The sequence below is a fragment of the Periplaneta americana genome, chromosome 8, assembly GCF_040183065.1.
Source record: "Periplaneta americana isolate PAMFEO1 chromosome 8, P.americana_PAMFEO1_priV1, whole genome shotgun sequence".
NCBI lineage: Eukaryota > Metazoa > Arthropoda > Insecta > Blattodea > Blattidae > Periplaneta > Periplaneta americana.
Genome location: NC_091124.1, coordinates 70,754,813 through 70,781,391, shown reverse-complemented (window position 1 = coordinate 70,781,391; position 26,579 = coordinate 70,754,813). Strand labels below are relative to the sequence as shown.

Below are 26,579 nucleotides of genomic sequence, written 5' to 3'. Positions count from 1 at the left end.
GGGCACAACCGAAGAGAGCGTGGCTACAACTTTAAACATGAATATGAATTATCGTGTAGGATTATCACACCTATGCAGCCGATAACAGATACCTCGATTACCTGAGGACACGTGGACATTATTAAATTTCACTTTGTAAAGAGAAAGTGTTATTAATTTTACTATAGTTATATTAAATACATTTGTGTGGTAATATACACTACTGTATTATCAGGAAAATGGAAATCAAAGAAATCAGGAATGTGGATTCAGGAATTTTGTATTCGGGAAAATGGAATTTCGGGAAAATAGAAATCAAATAAATCGGGAAAATGTCTGTTGGGAGTGTGGATTCGGGAATTTTGTATTCGGGAGAAATGCTATTCGGGAAAATGGATGTTCGGGAATGCGGATTTGGGAAAATGTCCGTGAATCTACCATAGAGGATAAAATTACACTATTTTGACAATGAGTAAAGTATGTTGATCAGGTTAAGTGTTTTGGAGTCACCCTTACAAACGGCTATGACAAATGTACTGCTGCCTGAGCCACTGCATTCGGGAATTTTGTATTCGGGAGAAATGCTATTCGGGAAAATTGATGTTCGGAAATGCGAATTTGGGAAAATGTCCAGGAATCTACCATACAGGATAAAATTACACTCTTTGCACAATCACAGTATGTTGATCAGGTTAAGTATTTTGGAGTCAGCCTTACAAATGGCTATGACAAATAAATCTACTGTTGCCTGATCCACTGCCCGCACCATTCAGACTTATTTCATTACTGCGATCTCCATTGCTCAGCTTGAAGCAGAAGACAAACCTCTAGCGGCAGCTAATTCTTATTTTTCTGATTTGTTTTACGTACAATGAGGGACAGATGTGTTGAGGGACTCCAGTATTTTCTAAGTCAAAGAATGCCACACTGCGCATATTCCGGATCAAAAGTCTGGTTCATACCATGAAGAGATATTCGTTTTTTTTTTATTTTCATTTTATTTATTATATTCCATAGATCTTACATTACCATTGAAGCTTTAAGATGTGGAACAAGTTAAAATTTTACAACATTACAATTTTTGGAGAGATGTAGTGAGATGAGGCCGAGGATTCGCGACAGATTATCTGGCATTTGTCTTATGGTTGGGGAAAACCTCGGAAAACCCCAACCAGGTAATCAGACCAAACGGAGATGAAGTGAGGTGAGGCCGAGGACTCGCCGTAGACCACCCGGCATCTGCCTCACGTCTGGGGAAAATCTCGGAAGAAATCAACCAATCAGACCAGACGGGGGATCCAACCCACGCCCGAGAGCGGCTCCGGATCAGCAGGCCAGCGAGTCTGCCGACTGAGCTACATTGGTGGCTCAACAAAAAATATTCAGTACACAGCCAATCAGATTATTAAATTTATAAACCTAAACGATTATTCATCAGTTGAGCTATAAAATATTATACATAGCAAGTAAGTTAATTCAATTTAAAAGCATAAACAATTCAATAAGTTGAGATATAGAAAAATTGATAATATATATCATGCTAATTACGTCAAATTACAAGCATAAACAATTCATCAGTTGAGCTATACAGATTACTATTCAATTTAAAGCATATACAATTCATCAGCCAAACTATAAAGACATATACCTTTCCATACCTGTGGAGTAACGGCTAACGCGTCTGGCCGCGAAACCAGGTGGCCCGGGTACGATTCCCAGTCGGGGCAAGTTACCTAGTTGAGGTTTTTTCCGGGGTTTTCCCTCAACCCAATATGAGCAAATGCTGGGTAACTTTCGGTGCTGGACCCCGGACTCATTCACCGGCATTATCACCTTCATATCATTCAGACGCTAAATAACCTGAGATGTTGATACAGCGTCGTAAAATAACCTACTACTACAACTGCTACTGCTACTGCTGCTACTGCTACCACTATTACCACTGCTACTACTACTACTACCACCACCACCACCACTACCACCACAATATATAGTATTTAATACAAGACTGTACAAATATACAGACGTAAAATGCTGTAGTTTAAAAAAAACAGTAGTATATAGAAAATATAGAATGCTTGAAAGCAATCGTAGTGGTCGAGTATGAATCTAGAGTACGGGATCGATGGTTCAAATCCCGACACGATTGTTTTATTTTTTTAACAAGTAAGAATATATGAAGGGTTCAGAACCACAGTGGACCGTATAAAACAAGGGTTAAAATGAAGTTATTACCATAATTCAATGGAAACATATAGCAGTAATATAAAGTATACACATTAAAACTAAATGATATGTCAATCTTCATTAAACTATGGTATTCACTTAACTTTAACCATTACTTTCTCCGTTTTTAATAAATGGCGCTTAGCCCACTATGGCTCTGAACCCTTCATATATTAATTTAAGACCCTAACTGTTATCGTCTGTCAATATTACTATTTCCAGAGCGAATAGCTCATGTTGTATGAAATAAAAAACTATAATATCATATTGATGGAAAGTTCATAGATCTTTCAGAGAGAAAATGTTTTTCCCCAAATTTTTAACATTCTCTTATTCCGTAACTATCGATAGGAAATCTAATAAAGAATAATTTAGTCTATCCCTGTAGCCCATTTCAATAGCGTACACGGTTTTTGTATAAATTTAATTTAAAAAAAACCTAAATTCAAGTGAACGCGTCGCAACGTCTTGGAGCTTACGTACGGAAACTCACAGAGTTCGTTGACCTCTTACATCTGTATAGAAGTAGAGTGTTTTAGCGACGATCTTGTCGGACTGCTGAAACTTCAAACTTAATTTTCTAATCACAGAATGTAATACAGGTTTTCTATTCATTTACTTGTACCCTATCGTCCCTTTCAATCTGCAAGGTTATTTCACTTTCACCCTGTAGAAGCAGGGAGAGAACGTAGCAATATTCTCTTGTTCAGTAGTGCATATCTAGCGGAATCTGTTCCGATATGGAACAAGAAGATGGAGAGATGAAGAGACAGACAAACATACACAGACACACAGAGATAGGAAGAGAACGTAGCAATGTTTTTTTTTAAATGTAGTGGAGTTTCCAACTGCAAATCTGGCTGAACTAGTGTCGGTAAAGCGACAAGAAAATGGAAAGTCTCTTCTGTACTGCTATATGTTCACACTTTTTCTTTATTGTGTCGATTGTTCAATGTTATCTTTCTACCACGACGATCGCAAGCCCAAGAACTTAATAAGGATTATCAAACATTTTTACAGTTCTCACAGGTCATAGTGATTAAACCGTATAAGTAGACAATGTTGATTAGTGCTAGGATTTTGATGAAATTGCATCTTTTTTCCAGTAAGCCAGAAACATACCTGCTTTAGTATTGATATGTTATGTGATAAACTAAGTTTTTTAAGACATATTTGTTAGGACATTTTTTGCATTTTTTGCCTGTTTCAACTCATAAGAGAATTTTTTTGATCAGTTTTGAGGCATTTTCATTTAATTTTGACCATAATTCCCCATTATTAATGTAAAATAATGTTTATTTCCTTTGATATTTTCTCTACATATTTTGTCCGTTAATACCCATTATTTTGTATAATATTTTAATCGTTTTTGGACACAAATATTGTCATTTTAACGTAATATACCCCAGGTAATGGATCAATCCAACCACCCCTTCAATATAGAGTCCTCTATACCTGCTAGTTCCGGATAAGAGTGGTCTTGTGGTGGAATACATGGAAACTACATCAGGTAAAATAATTATTTAAAGTGTACTTAGAAAAAAATAAGGAAAATTAAATAAACTTAAATGTTGGTAATAGAATTTAATTTTAATTATTAGTCTAAATATTCGGGAGGAAATTAAACGCAGAATAAATATGGGAAATGCGTGTTATTATTCGGTTGAGAAGCTCTTATCATCCAGTCTGCTGTCGAAAAATATGAAAGTTTGAATTTATAAAACAGTTATATTACCGGTTCTTCTGTATGGTTGTGAAACTTGGACTCTCACTCTGAGAGAGGAACATAGGTTCAGGGTGTTTGAGAATAAGGTGCTTAGGAAAATATTTGGGGCTAAGCGGGATGAAGTTACAGGAGAATGGAGAAAGTTACACAACACAGAACTGCACGCATTGTATTCTTCACCTGACATAATTAGGAACATTAAATCCAGACGTTTGAGATGGGCAGGGCATGTAGCACGTATGGGCGAATCCAGAAATGCATATAGAGTGTTAGTTGGGAGACCGGAGGGAAAAAGATCTTTAGGGAGGCCGAGACGTAGATGGGAGGATAATATTAAAATGGATTTGAGGGAGGTGGGGTATGATGATAGAGACTGGATTAATCTTGCACGGGATAGGGACCGCTGGCGGGCTTATGTGAGGGCGGCAATGAACCTTCGGGTTCCTTAAAAGCCATTTGTAAGTAAGTAAGTCTAAATATTAAGTTGTACAAAACCTCTTTTCCTACTAAGCCAATTGTGTAAGGTCAATTTTTAAGGGCATTTTTGAAAGATGTTTAGGTCATAAATGCATTGTTTTTAGGACTTTTTTTCGTCATCAAATTCCTAGCCCTAGTGATGATGGCTATCATAATGGTGGCGGTGAACTCTGCAATCGACGACTATTTCGTTGCCATGTCAGAATTTTCCTGAACATCAGTATTCACCTCCAGTACTTAATTTAATTATGCAAGGAAAGCGACACTATTTGAATAATTGTTGTTAGTAATTTTCTAATTACAAAATCAGATCACGAACTCCGTTCTTCGTCTATAAAAATACCTGCTATATCTAGTTTTAGTAGTGAACAAATCGCATGCCATGCGCGTCGATAATAAATTGAATCGCGTGATTAGCGGAGGTGGTACTTCCCCAAACATCACTCATTGTGTTCATTTTACGATTTTTACTACTCGTTGTGTATTGTGATTCAGCGCATTAAACTTCCACGTTTGTATTCTTTACATGTGCAATTCGATTGTTAACCATCACCACCAAACTTCGATTACGTCAAGCCGTTTTACAGTCTCCATTTTATGATCGTAATTAAATTTTATTTCAACAATCACATTGTTCTTCCCTAATTCCATGTTTCTGAAATGATACAGGAAGTAGCCTATTTTTAATTTAACGATATACTCAGTTCTAGCTGAAGCAACGGACTACTTCTCATGGAAAGCATCAAATGGCTACATTTCGGGCAGATCCTCAAGACCTGTGTTGGACAAGACGATTGTGAAGTCGATTCTCTTAGTCTACTACGATTGACAGTTCCGGTCAAATTGCATTGAGTTCTGTGTCATTTAATCATCATGTGATACAAACTTCTTATTCTTTATTTCATCATGTTAAACAATATCAGTGTAATTAATATCTTATCCACTAGGCTATATAGTACTTACTTACAGGCTTTTAAGGAACCCGGAGGAACATTGCCGCCCTCACACAAGCCCGCCATCGGTCCCTATCCTTAGCAAGATCAATCCAGTCTCTACCATCATATCCCACCTCCCTCAAATTCATTTTAATATTATCTTCCCACCTACGTCTCGGCCTCCCCAAAGATATTTTTCCCTCCGGCCTCCCAACTAACACTCTATATGCATTTCTGGATTCGCCCATACGTACTACATGTCCTGCCCATCTCAAACGTCTGGATTTTATGTTCCTAATTATGTCAGGTGAAGAATACAATGCGTGCAGCTCTGCGTTGTGTAACTTTCTCCATTCTCCTGTAACTTCATCCCTCTTAGCCCCAAATATTTTCCTAAGAACCTTATTCTCAAACATCCTTAACCTATGTTCCTCTCTCAAAGTGAGAGTCCAAGTTTCACAACCATACAGAACAACCGGTAATATAACTGTTTTATACATTCTAACTTTCAGATTTTTTGACAGAAGACTAGATGACAAAAGCTTCTCAACCGAATAATAACACGCATTTCCCATATTTATTCTGCGTTTAATTTCCTCCCGAGTGTCATTTATATTTGTTACTGTTGCTCCAAGATATTTGAATTTTTCCACCTCTTCGAAAGATAAATCTCCAATTTTTATAGTTCCATTTCGTACAATATTCTAGTCAATACTTAGTCTTTTCGAGATTTACTTCCAACCCTATCGCTTTACTTCTTCAACTAGAATTTCCGCGTTTTCCCTAATCGTTTGTGGATTTTCTCCTAGCATATTCACGTCATCCGCATAGACAAGAAGCTGATGTAACCCATTCAACTCCAAACCCTGTCTATTATCCTGAACTTTCCTAATGGCATATTCTAGAGCGAAGTTAAAAAGTAAAGGTGATAGTGCATCTCCCTCCTTTAGCCCGCAGTGAATTGGAAAAGCATCAGATAGAAACTGGCCTATACGGACTCTGCTGTAAGTTTCACTAAGACACATTTTAATTAATCGAACTAGTTTCTTGGGAATACCAAATTCAATAAGAATATTATATAAAACTTCTCTCTTAACCGAGTCATACGCCTTTTTGAAATCTATGAATATATATATATATATATATATATATATATATATATATATATATATATATAGTAATGTTTAATTTGCTTTAAACATTTTTTCTTGTAAATAGAGTAACTTTGCCATCATGCTTTCACCCATAGACGCCGACTATGGCACTGATATAAATCAATAGAAGAAAATTAACCTCGTATATTTTAAAATATGTACATTTTAACAAATTCAATAGGCTATATTATATTAAGCACATATAATACATACATTGGCAGGTCTTTAACTGCAAACCCAGCATTCTTCAATATGTCATATTTTCTACCTTCTTCTTAGTCTCCGCATATGATCCATATATCTTAATGTCGTCTATCATCTGATATCTTCTTCTGCCCCGAACTCTTCTCCCTTTCACAATTCCTTCCAGTGCATCCTTCAATAGACAGTTTCTTCTTAGCCAGTGATCCTACCGATTCCTTTTTCTCTTTCTGATCAGTTTCAGCATCATTCCTTCTTCACCCACTCTTTCCATTACAACTTAATTTCTTATTCTGTCTGTCCACATCACACTTTTCATTCTTCTCCGTATCAACATTTCAAATGCTTCTATTCGTTTCTCTTTATTTCGTCGTAATGTTCATGTTTCTGCCCCAAACAATGTCATACTCCACAAAACACTTCCTTAGTTCTTTTTACAGATGTCCGCAGAAGATGTTCCTTTCTCTGTTAAAAGCTTCCTTGGCCATTGCCATCCTCCTTTTGACTTCCTGACAGCAGCTCATGTTACTGCTTATAGTACACCCCAATTATTTGAAGCTGTCCACTTGCTCTACTGCCTTGTTTAGATTTCGCAAGTTTATCTTCTTTATTTTTCTTCCTACGGCCATGGGTTTCGTCTTGATTGCATTCATCTTCAACCCATACTGCTCACAGCTGTCATTTACCTCCTGTAGCATATTCCTTAGTATCATATCATCTTCTGCTAACAACACCATTTCATCAGCAAATCTTATGCACGTTGTTCTTCTTCGTAATACTATCAATTCCCGCTTGGGCTGATTACCTAGTTGTTTTTTCCGAGGTTTTCCCAACCGTAAGGTAAATGTCAGGTAATCTATGACGAATACTCGGCCTCACCTCGCCAAATATAATCTTGCTATCACTAAATCCATCGACGTTAAATAACCTACTAATTGATACAGCGTCATTAAATAACCAAGTAAAAAAAACCCACATGAAATCATTGTTTCCGCGGCAGTGATTTAGCCAATAAATAGCATACATAGATTGGATAGACAATGTTCTTTGGTAAAGTCCACGTTACATGAATCATAAAAATTATATTTTACCCCATCGTAGCAGGTAAGAGAAAATCAAAATCGAAATTATTTCAGCACAAAAATCTAATAGTTGCTAAGTACCCATTAAATATATCCATTAGGTGCTTGAGCCCGGAGCACTCAAATAGTTGGCGCCTAAGCTTTTACTTACTATAGGTTTGATGTCACTGTATGTCCACCGCGAAAACAATAATCTAGGTAGAGCTCATAATAGGCCTATCGACCCAATTACGGGTTTCTGTTTGAACTGCTCCACTTGGGTTTTATTTTTAATTATATTGCTCGGTTGTTTATACCTCTCATTAACAGCTGATACCTTATCATATGATTACCTGATATCGCTGGGAACTCAGTAATATGCTCCACCTTCTTGATGTTTGAATCAACACAGTCAGGTGCCATGTTCCATGTCCGATGACGTCACAGCGGTCTCCACAATAGCCGCTGTATTTGTTAATGATGTACTATATGCAGCTTTACGTTTTAAATCTGATAAAGTCTTCAGTTCAGACACGTCTGAATTATCCACGCATTGAATGTTATCGCTAATTGATAGCGTGACGACGGAAAGTTTTGATGTTACTCTATGCTGTTGGTAGGAGGCCTAATAAATGTATATTTTTTATACTTTTCAGTAATTTTCCTCTTAGTTTTAATCCTACGGATGACTCGGATTCCCATATTTAAATTAAATTAAGAGCATTGTTATTAGCAGAGACCGGAACCTTGGCAGAATGCCTTTTTAAATGTGTTAAAATCCATCTTCATTTTGAAAGTAAATCTGTATGAGTTATACTTTTGTGATTGAAACGTCAGAGTTTAATTTTGCCCTTTTCTGCCTGTTTTAATATAAAGGCCTAATTTACAAAATAAATGCCTTTTTGCCTTTATTTGATTATTTATCTATTATTTATTAATTTATTATTAAAAATTACCTACAGGTATATTTTATTTCTATAACCGCTACAATGAAAGTGACTTTACCGAATGTATATTATTGTCTTTCAGTCAGTTCGTATTGTCTTTGCAACAATGAGTGCTGCCGTGCAAAAATGTCTAACAGTAAGCGTTTTAATGATTATCGCTTGTGTTTATCTGACAAGGCAACAATGAATGCGGGTCTAACGTTATTTTTAACTATATGGCCCCCCCCCCGGCCCTGGGCTAGAACCACCTTTGGCCCTTTTGCTGATCCTTGTTGTCTTTGTCGTGGTTCTTACTGTGCTCCTTGTCTTTGTCATTGTCATTATCGCGAAAATAGTTTCCTTTATTGTGGTCTTTATCATGGTTCTTATTTTCTTTGTCAGAGTCGTTATCATGGTCTTGTTCATTATAGTGATCCTTATCGTGGTTCATTTCGTGGTCCTTATCATGATTTTGTTTTGGTGCTTATCGCAGCTCATGTTGTGATCCTTGTCTTCATACTCGTCTTTGCCCTGTCGTGGTCCTTGTTTTTATCATGCTCCTGCAATTTTCACTTCATTTAATAATGTTTTTCCCCTTTGAAAAATGACTATTTTCACACGGAAGATAATGTCGTCCTCAAAGCGGGGTCTTACGATGCTGTTCGGCAGCTTAACCGATCACAGATTTACTCATGATATTTTCTACAGAGCGCCATGTAACTAATTTTGAGATGAGCTTTAATATAGTAGAGAAGGCAAGATCTGTCCTGTGACCTTTGTGTTCTTTTTTCATAATTCTTTGTTATATCTTTCCTTCAGTTTCCATTCCTTATTTCTTTTTGAATTGGCTACGTAACGATGCTATAACAACTCCTAGGTTATGTAGCGAGATGTAACCAAGGATTCGCCATGAATTACTTGAAATTCTTTCTACTTTTGGAGGAAACTTAAAAATAATTGAACAAGTAATGAGCTCAAGCAGGATTCGAACCCACGCCAGAGCTCAGCCTTGGAACAAACGGCCTCCTTCTTTCTTCCTCCTCTATTCTGTTCTATAAATGACTGTCCGATGTGAATTTTCTAATCTGTACGTGCGTTTGTGTTTTTGTGCCTGTGAAGCGAAATAATGGAGGTCAAATGTAAAGTGTATTAGGCTATAAGAATATAATGGATGGGTGGAGCGGAGAAAAATTCTCTCCGGCACATATGCTTATGTACTAACTTAGGCTACACAGAGATGGAACTGATAAATTGAAAATCTAAGTTGTTTCATAATACACAAAATGTATGACGAGGAAGTATTTGTCTCTTTATTACACTGTTTATTTTCTGATGTTTTAGGTGAGTGGTTTACCAATTCGCAACGGGGTGCAGCATGCAGGGGAAGTGGCTTCCATGTCCTTGCATCTGCTGGATGCTGTTAGGAAGTTCCGCATTCGACACCGCCCCAATGATAACCTTATGCTTCGCATCGGCATTCACTCTGGTCAGTATACTCAAATAATCAGAGAATAATATGTTCACCTTGCAACCGACCAGACGTGAGGCCACTCTGACAACTAGAGATGAACAAAACTAACTGGAAGTTATAAACAAAAATAGTTGTGTGGAAATGGAATTGTAATTTGGCACCACGTGCCCTCCTTCCTTTAACTTTTGGAATTGCTGCAAAATGTCGTAGTTTGATTTGAAGCCTGACCATCTGTATCTTGCTGTTCTTTGCATAGATTTCATCTTAAAGGATTTCAGTCTGGCTTTATCTTTGGCTATAATAGCATAACTTTCACTGCAATATAACAACACAGAAAGGGCTGCGATATTGCATAATTTTATAATTGTATTTTTATTATGTATATTCTTAATTTGTTGGGTTTCAAAATATTATTAATAATTTCCTGATGTTAAAAGTTCGAGATTTTACTGCCAATAGTATATTTTTCATTTTCATATTAAACCATACTCCCTATTAAACCACTATTACATATATATCGAAACAATAAGAACCATTTGACAAAATTATTAGTTTTAAAACATTTCTTTCCTGCAAAAAATACAGCAACAGATTCATTAGATTTCCAATAAATAAATCATTACAACAATCATTTCAAGGTCACTGCAGAGACTTCTCAGTTAAGGCTAGGCTGTGGGTCTGAAGGGAGTGGTTGTTAAATAGTTCTCTAGTTCCACAGTTCATCATCACAGCACCACATCACTTGAAATAGCTTATACCAAGGTCTATTGATATTTACTTAGCCTTGGACGTTAGTTATAAACAAAAGCGAAAACTGTTGCCATGTACGTCATTTGGCAAATAGTTACTCCATGTATGGTGATAAAAAGTTTGACTTATTCTATATTGTGAATTTTAAACGAAATTTTGTCAGATAAAAAATTAAATTTGGATGAAATTGAGCATCTGTCGGTGATAACTAAGGTACCTATTAATTTTTAAATGGTGTCGGAAGTCCATGAAGTTCGAGAAATTCAATTTTCAAGTTCGATTGTGATAGTCATAACCTTCTTCGAGTTCAGTAACTTTGGAGGATAAAAAATTAATACTCTGTATCTTGTAAAATGGTAGTACAGTATTATGTTCCTTTCATAAAGTAACATTTCCGTTTAGTTTCATTCATTTTCTTTATTTTTCTCGTCTATTCCGCCTCACGCGATGGTTCTTTAACCAAGACCGTTGAACAATAGTGTAACTCTTTGATAATGATGTATGACACAAGGTAAGGCTTTAACAATAGAAGACAGATTACCCCATTCTGTGTGGAAGAGAAAACATCGGTTATCTACATTTTTAATCTGAAACACTAGAATCTGAACCACAGAGCAATACGTATTTTAATTTAAAATACGTTTTTATCACTTTGTTTGATGTTAAGAGAGAAATTAAAATACACTCACTGCGTGTTTCACTACTATTATCTTGAAAGAAAAATACTGTTGTGTTTGAAGGGCCCGTGTGTGCCGGAGTGGTTGGTTTGAAGATGCCCCGCTACTGTCTCTTCGGCGACACTGTGAACACTGCCAGTCGCATGGAGTCCACAGGAATGCGTAAGTATCAGAAACATGTTGATACATGCGACACTCATAAGAGAAGGGCCTCGGTTCGAACAGGAATTTGTTATTCTACATTTATACACGGGCTTACCTTAGTACACTGAGCGGTAGATACCAGAGACAGGAAAAATCTCATTCAGGCCTGCCTATAATTGTTTACCTTCGTGAATGGGCTTACGCGTGGTATCGCTCCCCTGCCGTCAACCTTTCCTCACAAGCAGGCAGGCAGTGTGGTTGCACGTGATACCCTAATAGTCCTAATAGTGACCCGAAGGAACTGTTTTGTTCCGCCGACCTGCCCCAGACTGTGTTGCTTTCAGGTGCATGGTAAATATCAACCAAGTCTCATCCAAACCCGACAGGAAGCATACAGATGTAGACAAACTATTAAAAACTTGATTTATCGTCTTCTGAAACGTAATACATACAAAGAAAGCTATTTCTCGTCAGCATAATATCCATTAAATGTCAACAGTCATTATTAGGGTACGGATTTTTAGGTCGTTAAAATGTAATTTTAGGTGACTAAAATAGGCTTAAATTTGTAGAAAATAGGCTCTAACAAAAAATAATGTTTTGTTTAAAAACATGTTCCAAATCATCAGGAATTCACTTCTAGAATGCTTATACATCGTTATCACCACTGCTACTAAAAGTACAAGAACAAAAAATATCTCATTAGTTATACATAAACTAAATAATTAAATGTGAAAAATAAGTTTTAGACATAAATTCAGTACACAAACTAGTCAAATATAATCAATTTTTACCAAGCTTTGTCCGTTAATGTCCATAATTAGCTTCACAATAAATTACTAATACTTTTTCTAAATTTTCAACTGAAAAGCAATGTCGTCTGTCACTCAACATAAATTTGTATGCTGAAAATGAACGCTGCAAAACCACTGAAGTAACAGGAGCGTATTTCAATTTTGACACTAGATGGACAGGAATGTTACATTGTAAGTCCGTGTTCTTCCCTGCTAGGATATCTGAAGCAATACGCAGGTCCTTTAGTCCTACATTTCTCTGCAGAACTTACTCCAGTTTATCCCGTACTTCATTTCCAACAGAACCAGGAACACATTTGGAATTTAAAATACATATTTTCGAAATAAGAATGGGTGTTTTGACCTATTAGAGATAAAACATACTTAATAGGTCAAAATAGGCTTTGTCGTCAAAATAGGCATTTTAGGTGCTATTAAAATACAAATTTTAGGCATAGTTTTATATGAAACGTGTACTTGCAAATTTTTACGAACTTATCTTTTAAGAATTAAAATAGGTTTTTACCTAAAATCCGAAGTCTAGTCATTATAAATCACTTCCACTTTCCTTTTCATCATAGTAATATAAATGTAATGCAAACTCTTCAAACTTTAAGCTCCATAAATAAATAGAAATCTATCCCCCAGAAGTTAAATAGCAAATCACCCTAAAATCACACCCCTACTTATAGGCCAGCGTTGTCAGACAGAGACTAAACGGAGCGGAGCGCTCCACTAAACGACATTCATACAAGTTGAGAGGATGCTAAGGTATTTCTTTCCCCTTCTACTGTCCCTGAGTCCATCTGTAACAGACCGATAGCTGTTACCTCTTATACCTGCACCCCCCAAGTTGTACACACAAGAAAATAAAATATTAAATAAAGTACATAAATGGATATAAAATACAGTGACAAAGATGTTTGACAATTACATGTTTGAGTATGTTTTAGTATCGTTCTTTCAATATTTTAAACTAATAATTAATTAAATTAAGGAATGTTACTTTGTATTACGAAGTCAGAAGGGAGTGACACAGTGTAGATCGTCCCATTGTGTGTGCTGTAGAGTAGCAACTAGCGGTGAAGAAAATATTTATCTTCTCCTGTCAATAGCTTTTTAATGTGCAAGTTGATATAAAGAACAATAAAATGAAATACAAACGCTTAGGATAGATTTTCGAAATATAGATTACCGATAAACCTTTTCAATAATAAGGATTTTCACTAAGTTCAAAGTCAATTAGTCAAACGTTAGTAAGATAGACAGTAGCATCTTCCCCTTCACGGATGGTGAAGAGTGTGAGAAGAGGGGAAAGCTTATCAACCAAACTGAAATGGGGAGTAGACTCGTTGCGTGCTCCGGTGTTTCCACAGACATAAGCAAGTTCACTCTCCGACTCTAGCTCCACAACCGGTTTTGAACCTTACAACTCTGACACTACTGTTTAATAATAATAATAATAATAATAATAATAATAATAATAATAATAATAATAATAATAATAATGTTTTTAGCTGGCAGAGTTAAGGCCGTAAGGCCGTCTCTTCTACTCAACCAGCAAAAAGTATACATAACATATGTATCAACTTACAAAGAATTCAACAATTTGATTTAGATAAGACCTACATGTATACAAGAGTTATTTACGAATTAAACAACAAAATATTATGAACTATTAATTAAACACTGAAATACAAACTATGTAGAAGAATTAAGCTAAAATACATAGAATGTTAATATATTTCAAATAATGTTAGATAATAGAAAGAGATTATTATGAGACAATTTTGAAAATACAGCACTAGAAGGATGCATGTCTAAAGGAAGAAGTAACAATGTAGACAGTATAGTTTAAGTCAGTATGATTGAAGTGAAATGCTAAGAAGGTTATCTTTTAAGCTGTTTTTAAAAGTGATTATTATCTTGCAGCCCCTAATACTTTGTGACAGGGAATTCCATTGTCGCGGAGGTGGATACTGTAAAAGATGATGAATAACGAGATGTTCTATGAAGAGGTATACTTAACGCGCCACAGCTAAGTGATCTGGTATTTACGTCGTGGTTAGAGTATAGATAAGAGAAACGAGACGAAAGGTAATTTGGTGTTGAAGTGTGCAGAATTCGAAAGAGCAATGACAAGGAGTGTAAAGTTCTACGTTCTTTAAGTCGGAGCCACGAAAGACTTGCGAAGGACGGTGATATATCATATCGTGGGATTTTGCATACATATCTGACGCACATATTCTGAACTCGCTGTAACTTGACTGACAGTTCAGAACTTAGATCACTTAACAAAACGTCACAATAATCGAAATGCGGCATTACTAGAGTTTGTACTAGGGTAAGTTATAGGCTTTCTAAACATGATACAAACCATACTGTTCTTGCTTACTTGCAGCTCTCAAGATTCACTGCAGTTCGGAGTGCAAAGCACTGCTGGACCGCCTGGGTGGGTATTCACTAGCGGAACGCGGGCTGGTGCGAATGAAGGGCAAGGGCGAACAGCACACGTACTGGTTGCTGGGCGAGGACCCCGTGATGAGGATGCAGCGGGCCGAAGAGCGTGCCGTCCGGCGCTCAGAGATAAGTCGCAGGCCGCGGACTCATCCCGATAGCAACGGCTATCCATGCGGAGGCGGTCCTCGCAGCTCCCTTAGGAACAAGCCTCGCAGCCCGTTGGCCAGGTGCTCGAGCCTCGAGTCCCCGAAAAGGTTGAGGTTCGCCAGTAGCAACATGCTGGAGCTGCACCGATACCAGCGGGATCCGTTGCTGGAGGCCATCGCGGACAACAGTCCCTGCAAGAAGGCGGCGCCACGCTTACTGCACGCGGCGGACCGCTGCAGTTCGTCCTGTCCCTGCATCGAGGACTACGGCAACAAACTGCAGCTGGACTGCAAGAACAATAGCGTGCCGGTGCTGTTCCCGGCCATACAGTCGAGCGTCGTTTGCAGTTCGGCGCCCGCGAGTCCTTGCAGTGGGAGCGTCACCCTGGACATCACGGCGTCTTCCCCTACAACGCCCCATCCCGACGAGGGTGGATTCCTCTGCGACGAGCTTGACAAGCCTTTACTCGAGCCTTCCAGTGAGGGCGCTGAACTTACTGACCGGGAGACCCCTGTCTAACACAAGACTGAGTGAATTGTACCCTAACTAGTCACATGAAAGCGGCTCTGTAAATAAATCACGTTTAACTTATGCACGTGTATTTTTAAAAGCATGATTCATATTTTTATCTGAAGATGCGTTATTTGTGTACAGATGTTTTACTATTACGAATCGAGGACTAAGAGAAGAAACTGCAGTCGGGAAGAAAGAAGAATAATGTTTGTAGCCATCAAACAAGGCGATGTGAGCGTTTTATCATGCCTTTGCATAGGAAACAAATTACAGCTCTACCACGAAAGCAAATGTGATCTTGTACTCTTCCAAATCATCCAGAAAATTTCCGTTCAGTAGGTTGGTACTCTTGTGTCACTCATCTGAGTGTTAGCAACTTGATTCGCGATTTTCTGCATCGGCAGCATCAATATCTACGAGATGGCATCACCATCTAAGACTTCTTACCATGATGTGAACAGATTTTTCAGCGACAAGTCCAACAAGCCCTTACTTACAGCCTTCAAATAAAGGTAGAGAACTTTACGACCTGGATAATATTGTCTATCTTCAGTGTAACACAAGACTGAGTGAATTGTATCCTAGCTAGTCAGATGAAAGTCATATTTAACTTAAGCACGTATATTTTTGGTACTCTTACCTCAAGATGAGTTATTTGTGTACCCATGTTTAACTGTTATGAATCAAGGACTAAGATAAAAAGTTGCAATCGGAAAGGAATAAAATACAGGGTGTCAGTGGCCATCCAAGATGGCGATATGTGCAACTTGTCCTGCCCTTGCATCGAGAACAAATTATAACTCAACCGTGACAGAAAATGTGATATCGTACTTCTCCCAGTCATCCAGAAGATAGCAGTTATGTAAGCTAGTAATTTCTGTCAATCTTCTGAGTATGTCTGCAACAAATCGAACAAATTCTTACTTGAAGCCTTCCGATAAAAGGAACAGAACTTTATACATGGGAGAACCTCGTCTATCTGCAGTGTAATACAAGACTGAGTGAATTGTATTGTAGCTAGTCAAATGGAAGAGACTGTGTAAATAAACTACATTTAACTCCAACATGTGTATTTGTATATTCTATTATTCACCCTTATCTGAAGATGAGTTGTTTACATAGCTCTATATTGGCACAACTGACTCAGACATCAGGAATGGCTCAACATCTGAACCCGCCTTCATTACACTTCGTTAAATGTTATTGTAATTCTTGCATAAATAAAAGACGGATGACAGGTGCTAACTTCACAGATGGTTGTAATACCATGCAACATAAGGAATTCAGTAAAATAAATTACGTTCAACTAATAATTTCGGAGTTTTAAACTAAAAGCTGAAATAAAAACATGAAAGCAAGCAATGAAATTCCGTTATTTATGTAAATAAAACAACATTAATGATACAACACTGGATGGCATAATGAATTAAAAAATAAATACAATAAAATTTATTCATTCATGCGTAGTGTTCTGCTCAGGGACAGGTCTTTCACTGCAAACCCAGCTTTCTCCAATCTTTCCTATTGAGAATAAAATATTCAGCGAAATTATAAGAAAAATACTTAGGAAAGAAAAAGACAATTACAAATCAATTGTAATGACTGTTATTGTGAATGGAGAGCTGAAAAGCAAAAGGAAAATCAAACAAGTAAATTAAGCAACGAAAGTAAGGATACTACCATATATGAAATAATAAACCTCATTTTTGGGCACAGCTCAATTGAGTTCTGTTATTAGAAATAAACGCCAAATGTAATCTTCCAATAAGTGGGTGAACAACAAATGATTAAAATGCAATGGAAGAAACGTACCAGCCGTGTAGATAACTGTAGAATATTTAAATGTCGAGGAATTGAAGACCAAGCTGAAGACGAAGATTTAGACTGAAGTGTTTAATTCGGCTAGAAAACTGACTGAGCAATACACCCTGCTTACTGCAGAAAGGAACAGGATGAATCAACATTTGACGTTATTAACAAAGAAGTTGTTTTGAGAAATCACAAAATTATTTCAAAATATTCATTGTAGCGAAGTGAACATTCGAGATTTGAAGTTCTCCAATAATCAATAAGATGCAGAGAATTATTGTGCAACCTTTCATTAACGCTAAACATCCTTCTCTGAAGAAACAACGAGGGACATGGACAACATTCTTCTATAAATCACGTAAGTACAATATCTACATATTATAATTTTCAGTGTATCATAATCAGCATTGTCATCATCTACTTTAACAGGTATGGAGTTCTTAAAGATTATGAACCGACACTATAAATTCAAAAGTAGTGAGCCTTTAGATTATGTGGTCAGCATGGCACCACTTCATATAGCGTAGAATCAACTCTCAACAGGAAATATTCACCCAGTCGCTGTGAAAGGAAGATAAATTCCCTGTCGTCAATCAAACTTGGATACACTGCATTTCTAGTCAGCAAAGCTATCATTTAAGCCACAAGAGTAAATAAAACCTCAGAACTATAAATTTAACAATTGTCGTTTAACCACTACACAATATATTTCTGGTTCAATGCGTCATTCTAGCACCTCACATACTTTTCCACAAAATCCTCATTTTTAATGAGCAGGGCATAGTTGCGCCCCACGGTCAGATAAAATGCAGCAGATAAAAAAGGGTCCCTGTTTTGTGGGCATAGTTGCGCCCCGTTTCCATCAGGTAGAGAAAAGGGGCATGCCATAGTTGCGCCCTGATGAAATAGATAGAGAAAAAGATACTACGGAAACTCAAGCCTCGTAATCAACCAACCTTATTGATTTCTTATTCGATACTTTTAAAATGAACACCATGAAGTTGGCAGTACTTTATTAACTGTTTTTCTACTGTTTATGCAGTGATTATCAATAGCCTACCGTTAAAATGAACACGATGAAGTTGGCAGTTATTAACTGACATATTAAAATGAGTGAGCCGTTGGAATATGGGGCCTTAGCAGTCTTGACATTTTATTAGTGGTTTTCACACCGTCTGTAGCATATAGTGAGGTTAATTTAAAATGAATGTTAAGTTTAGTGAAAAGGGTAAAGAGTTAATTCACAATGGTTCTAAGTTTCAATTTTCGAAACCCTGTACCGTAGGGTTAAGATATCGATGTAGAAACAAAAAACGCAGTTCATTTATTGTGTGTGATCAATAAAAAGTGTTATTTTAAACAGCAAAATTGATCATATGCTAGGCCTACCTGATTTCAATGCAGCTACCATTTAATATTTGTAAGTAATTTATTTATTTTATGACAATCACTTTCGTGTGTACTATGCCCATTGGGGCGCAACTATGCCATATCCATTCTGCTACCTGATTTCTTCGGGGCGCAACTATGCCATGTCCCTTCTGCTACCTGATTTCTTCGGGGCGCAATTATGCCATGCCTAGGCCTCCCAATTGACCGCGGAGCGCAACTATGCCATACCGATTTTTAAAAGTAAATAACTAAATACATAGTGTTCGACCCAAGATGTCCCTCACTACCATGAAAACTGGTTGGCGGGCGAGAATGATGCGAGTCCCTGCGTTATGCCCCTCGCTAGTTACGGCAGATTCCCACGGCTGTCAGAAGACTGTGATCTTGCGTGTAGGGGTACAAGCTGTGCACTTTTTTTGAAGTCTCTGTACAGTCTGTCTTATTCTGGTGCTTCTGATGTTAACATTGATTTTATATAAGCTTATTTTTTTGTTTTGTTAAGCTAAGGCAAAACAAATGAAATCACATTTATTACGACAGTGGATTGTAAATGGTTCCAACTTTACCACCGAGGGAAAAGTTATGTTATTTAACCCGTAAGTGTTGAGGTATTTTTCTAGTCACGTAACTGGTGAGGTGGGGATTGCACTTACCCCAACTTAGAAACTTGTATCGTAGCACTCAGATAATCAAACTGAATTTTTAATTTATATAATCAAGTACTTTTATTTGTTTTAACTAGGTTTTTTTCTTTAAATTAGGGAAGCAGGCAGCATAATAAGCAATGAAAAAGAAAAAAAATATCTCCGCACATCCCCCTGGCGCAGGCTTCTTTTCTTACAATGGCTGGGGTACTCACAGTCACCACTCCACCAATTACATGTTAAAACTAACTGTAAGCGTATATTTTTAACAATCAGGCAATTTTTGCGACCTCTTTCACAGTTTGTGCAAAAAGCTTAAAAAAAAAAAGAAAACTTTTTTTTCACATATTCAGATAACCTAAAATGGACTTCTTATGAACTTAAAAATCCGGTCCCTAATAATGACGGTACATTACACTTTTTGTAGGTCTAGTCATAAATAGTTTCGTTCAAGAAATGCGCAAAACCAATCAGTTTTAAGGATAGTTAAGTCGCAGATTCTGGTTTTGGATGAGAATTTCACGCATGTTGTACAACATTTCTATCAATTTTTTCTTCACAAAGTTAAATATCACACATCGATTCAACTCTTATGTTCTGAAGCAGCAGTACTACACCAACATTTCAATAATGTTAGTATTATTAATGTTATGAAACTTAAAGATAATTTTTGTTATTTTTATATTCTTTACGGTATTTGAACATCCCTTCTGTGATACAGGGATAAAATATATAAGACGCCGGTTAAGAGGTATAGGTTCGCCCTTAAGTCGCAATGTCGCTCCCATCCTAAGGGTAATTAGTGGACTGTGCGATTTATATGGGCGCGGTACCTGGACATTAATATACCCTCATAATTAACTCCCTTATGTAGACCTAAGAGCAGCGAAACTTCATAGGCGTGGCCTACTTCAGCACATTCGCCATAACGACTCAGACAGTTCATGGAAACAGCTTTTAAACATGACTTGTGTGTATTTTTTTTAGGTATTACTTTTTATGTTTTAATATATTCAAAGCGATTTTTCCTTCTTTTTCCTAATTTTATTCTATTCCTTCTTCAACTTGTACTTCGGGTCATTGTTACATTTTGTATAATAACTTTCTCTACTTCTCTCTTGCTTTATTTAACTAATTAGTAAGTAGAATTCCTGGGGCAACAGTAACAGATATAAATGACAATCGAACAAAATTAAACGCAGAATAAATATGGGGAATGCCTGCTATTTTTCGGTTGAGAGGCTCTTGTCATCCAGTCTACTTTCAAAAAAGCAGAAAGAATTTATAAAACAGTTATATTACCGATTGTTCTGTTTAGTTGTGAAACTTGAACTCTCACTTTGAGAGAGGAACAGATCTTCAGGGTGTTTGAGAATGAGGTGTTTAGGAAAATATTTGAGGCTAAGTGAGATGAAGTTAGAGGACAATGGAGAAAGTTACACAAAGCAGAACTGCAGGCATTGTATTCTTAATTAGGAACATTAAATCCAGACATTTGTTGGGCAGGACATGTAGCGCGGACGAATCCATAAATTCATAGAGAATGTTAATGTTATGTTTTATTTAACGAGGCTCGCAACTGCACAGGTTATATCAGCGTCGCCGAATGTGCCGGAATTTTGTCCCGCATGAGTTCTTTTACATGCCAGTAAATCTACTGACATGGGCCTATCGCATTTAAACACACTTAAATGCCATAGACCTAGCCCGGGATCGAACCCGCAACCTTGGGCATAGAAGGCCAGCGCTATACCAACTCGCCAACCAGGTCGACTTCATAGAGAATGTTAGATGGAAGACATGAGGGAAAATACTTTAGGGAAGACCGAGACGTAGATGGGAGGATAATATTAAAATGGATTTGAGGGAGGTGGGATATGATGCTAGGGTTGGATTAATCTTGCTCAGTATAGGAACCGATGGCGGACTTACGTGAGAGTGACAATGAACTTCTGGGTTCCTTGAAAGCCATTTGTAATGAGACCAACTCACTAAACCCTCAGCTTCACCCATATGTCCTATGATCGATCATTCCAGTGAGCTCTATCATTCCCACGTTACGGAACTGCTATGGTTCTGCTGCATTTATTGTTAACATCTTTCTAACTCAGGCGTGTCCCACCTTTTTTGACAAAGGACCACTGTCGTTAAGATGGATTGGTTTGCGGGTCATGTGATTTAATTTTTTTAAATAATATTTCATCGTTTTCATGTATCTCCAAATTGAACATTATAAAGATAAATGTAGGCTATCGAAGATTAATGTAAAAATTTTGTTTAATTGAAATTGTCTATTTAAATTTAAAACAATACGTAAATTAATATTATAACCTGTCAATGCGAGACTTGGCACTGTTTCTCACGAACGAGACTCCCAATATCTGATTTATTTATTTATTTATTTATTTATTTATTTATTTATTTATTTATTTATTTATTTATTTATTTATTTAAATTTAAATATACAGAATAAAGAATATAATTACAAACAAACAAGAGAAATATAAATAAAATAATACAAACAATATAAAGCAGGAGATACAGTAGTATTAACAAAATTTGAGACCGAATGAGCAGCGCTTTAGTCTGTCTTTTAGAAATCCCTTTCTTGTTGAGCACCTTTACCACCAAAAAACCGAAATCAGGGTAGCCGAGATCTGACAATAATAATAATAATAATAATAATAATAATAATAATAATAATAATAATAATAATTGGAAATATTGTCAGAATTCAGAAAACAAAATTATCTTCCTTCAACTGAGTCCGTTCACCTTCCCCCCCCTCATTGGCTTCAGGGCAATGAACGAACATTAGTCATTAACAAATAACGGAACTCCCTGACAATATTAGTATGGCGTGAACATTGTGTAGACAATACAGAATAAACACAGGACAATGTGCCATTCCCAGTTATTTTAAGCGGGACGTAATTCTCAACTTCCGTACCGGGAATCAAACCTATGTTTGCTGGGTTTATAGCTAGAAGCACGATTGAATTGTGAAATATAAATAATTAACAATTGATCAGATTTTACGAACTTGCAGCAGAGTATTAACATTCAGGCTTACGCTCATGTATCCGGTCATGTTTTGCAGTGACCGCCCCAAACACTGGATATTGCTAATTGACACAGCTGGCATTGAATAACTCCCATCCAATTACACACCAATCACTCTAACCCACGTGGCCCGTTGTACAGCACCTCTCCACCTGGGGAGTACATCATTCCACACAGCAATTTCAACGCGTCGAGTACTTCGTCATACCTGCAATACAGTGCACTTGTGCGTCATGATTATGTGTATATCACATACAATTTCTCAGTTCCGTTGATTCTGAATTACGATAGAAATGTTATTTAATGCGCGTCAATTCACAGATTATACCGGATGGTTCACGAACTCCGAGGGATGATAGGTCTCGCAGGGAGGACCATTTTTCGTTCCTTCATATCATTTGTAAGGCTTGTTATGCACATACCTGTATCAACTATTTAGTCAGAATGTCTATATTACCACACCTAATATATTTAGCTATACTATAAAAATTATGGCATTCTGTGGGAAATACCCAATACAAAGTAAAATTTGTCTCTATAATAAAATATGACAAAGATGTAATAGTTTCCCATGTTTAGGTTACACTCTTTCCATTTTTGAAGAATTGGACATATCACAGAAAATTAATAAATACACAAGAGCTATGGGCATTATAAATAGTGTGATGAAACCATTCTCGGTTCAGAAACACACCCGCATACGGCTCTACAACACTTTGGCACGACCGATGCTCAGCTATGGCAGCGAAGCATGGACACTGAGGAAAGCAGATAAAAGCAGAATAACGGCTTGTGAAATGCGATACATGCGAAGAACAGCGGGCTATACTAAATGGGATTTGAAAAGAAATTGTGAAATTTTAAAGGAACTAAAAGCTTAACCAGTTTCAGATTACATTGTTCAATATCAGTCTAATTTTATTGGAAACATCATTTGGAAAGAATGAGTAATAGTAGACTCCAAAATGCAATTTATGATTATGTACCACATGGCCAAAGATCTGTGGGTCGTCCTGCTAAGAGATGGCGTGAAAAATTTATGTGAGACCGTAAGAGGCCTTGTGGCCTAACACTTGTCATCCAGAAGAAGAAGACTATTCCGCTTGAATCACCTTTTATAATCGATTATAAGTACCTATATGAGTATATATACTGGTTATAATTATGTATCTTAATAAATGCTTTGAGAATTTCTTGTTAATGTGACATATTTGATTCACAAGGAGTTGCTATGGCCTATAACAGTGGTTCCCAAACTGAGGGGGTCGTGTAAAGAGCTGAGGAGGTCGCGAGATGATTTACAAAGTAAAAGAAAAACGCCTTATTAACATACACGTACTGTGTGTTCAGAAACATAACAATCAACATAATAAAAAACTTTCTGTAGCTATACTCTAAGTAAAAAACAATTTTATTAATGCGAAAAATTGTATCTTTTTCAGAATTTATCTCTCAAATCTGTACTCTGTATTCCATGCACACACAGTGATATCAATTTCAAGTTCAATGAGAAATCGTTCCTTTATTTTGATGGCAATCATAGACGAAAGCTTGTTTTGAATAAATATGAGGTTAGAAATTCTATCAATAATTTAAAGGTATATGTACAGTTTCCCTGGAAAAGGATGAGACGATTGAATATTCCTAAGTCTCAGATGTAAGACACTGCGCATGATCGGAGACCAGAGCACCGATACACAAGATAACGAATATTGAGTTACTTAAATTCAGGCTATTTGGTTTGTTACTAGCATCGTTCCGAAATTCAATTAAAAAACTGCAAAAAATATGATAATATTACGTAAATAAAAGCTAAATATATACATAAATCGTGTAGTTAAATCGACAATGGACCTTCATGACTAGATCGACACTCCGCACAGAAAGGAAAGCTTTCATGTCGTTTCCATAGCTCAGACGGTACGACTTCTGCGTGTTGTGTAGAAGAGTGCGAGTTCGATTCTTAGTCTACACAACAATTTTTTTTTTGTCTAAATAACGTTGAAATAGCTAAGTCACGTTGAAATATAGTTTTACAAAGTCCTGAGATTAAGTGTTATGATCGCAAACAATACAAAATTACAAGTTATAATATTATAAACGTTAATCTAATGAATGCATTTATACACACACATATATACACAATGTAAATGCATATATATTAAAAACTAACAATTAAAATGAAATTTAAAAAATATATAATAATAGACAAACTTTTACAAAGGTTTAGAGTCCTTAGGCTATGTCATTTGTTGAGTAATTATTACAATAATTTATTAATAGCTTTCCCATATGTGTAAGAAATGCACTCGCACAAAACAATTCTTGTTAAAAGTATGGCTTTGGATTATTTCATTCTCACCCCTGCAGTTAATTTTAACTATTTTATCTACGTGTTTGCATTCAATTTTATTCATGTTATGATTGAATGTATAAGCACTGTTGCAGTTATTGACTAATTACATATATTAATAATAATTATTAAATACATCTGTTAAGTAACCAATTGCAGTATCTTTTGCAAAATCTTGAATGTTTAAGTTGTCAATAATATTTCTGTACTATATACTATAATACGTTAAAAGAATTTGCAATAGATTTGGGATCCTCTACTTTATAATCATTGGTTTTAATGAAAAAATATTTTCTTTCTTAGGATATCTACAAGTTTAAATTTAATAATATTACGAATAGGTTTAATTGCATTATCTGAATTTTGTACTTTTCTACTCAAATATATTCTATTTCCCTCTTTCATAATTTTTGATAAATTACACTGTACTTCTTGCAGTATTTAAGAACATGAAGATCATTACATTGCAACTCATTACATATAGATTCTTCTTTTTAATACATGAGATTTTGAAGTCCCTGCGTTATCTACATGTTTTAACTTTTGAATTTTTTCACAACATTGAGTGGAGAACATCCACTGAAGTGATTATGAAATTAAGTGAAAAATTCAATATATTTACTCTTAATATCAGTAGTACCAGTATCATATATGTTTTTCCAAGATTCATTTTGTAGACATAAATGTAAATAATCACTAGATACAGCAATTACGATCCTTTCTTAGTTTTTAAATTAATATTTTGAAATTGTTCAGTGACATTGGAAACACATAGGATTTGTTTATCATGGTCAGACAAGCCATTGATTATAGGTTCTGTCGAATAGGAATTCAGTCTAATTCTGTGTACAAAACGTTTATCAATGGCTGTGTTACTTCAGCTTGTATGCTATGGGAAAATGACCCTACGAATAAGGTTTCCAGTTTCAAGGAGTGAATTTAATTTACTTTTACGGAAAAGTTCCGAGAGATAATCTATGTTTATGTCACTACAGATCACAAATTCCATATGAGATTTCTAAAGTCTTTTCTTTACAAATTCAATGTTGGCTATAAATATTAATAAATAATGTAAGAAATATGAATGATTGGAGTTATAAGTCTGATTTACATTATAAAAAGCAAGAAGTTACATTCCTCGGCAAGATTCGAACTTTCGATGTTTGGTTTTTGTCGTCCAACGCACAACCACGGACCTATTCAATGCTTATGTTAATAACATACAATTTAGCTGTAGCAATGTGGTGTCATAACTTGGGGTTTGTTTATTTAATGTAATTAGATTTAATTTGATTAGTTTCGCAACAATTGGACTTCCTGTTATATCCTGTTATTTAGATATTTAATTTAGGATTGATTTATTAACTCTTACTATGCAAGATGCCTCTTATTTCAATAATTCTATATCATGTTAAATAGTCATTGTCTACACTAAAGTATTATCGTCATCTCTCATTTCTCATCGTAATGGCGAACCGACGTGACATGAGACAGCGAGTTATAGCTCTAGTTGAGGCTGGATATGGGGCTAGATCTGCTGGCCGTTTGGTCGGTGTTCCTGGAAGTACAGCCGCGAGATGGGTTCATCGTTACCAAAATTTTGGGGAGGTCGAAAATCGCCCTATTCCTGGGCGTCCGCGGATTTCTTCATTGGAAGAGGATGCTCTTTTATTCGAG

At 36.3% G+C, this 26,579-nt stretch overlaps 1 protein-coding gene across 1 annotated transcript in view; it reads left to right on the top strand.

Moving 5' to 3' along the window:
* Nucleotides 1-15,837, top strand: part of LOC138704813 (guanylate cyclase 32E) — a 786,020-nt gene extending 770,183 nt beyond the window's left edge. Inside the window, exons 20-22 of the mRNA XM_069833092.1 lie at nt 10,027-10,171; nt 11,647-11,745; nt 14,923-15,837. Of these exons, the coding sequence (XP_069689193.1) occupies nt 10,027-10,171; nt 11,647-11,745; nt 14,923-15,647 (969 nt within the window). The 3' untranslated portion in view covers nt 15,648-15,837. The remainder of the gene's footprint in view (nt 1-10,026; nt 10,172-11,646; nt 11,746-14,922) is intronic.
* The last annotated feature ends 10,742 nt before the right edge of the window (nt 15,838-26,579 follow it).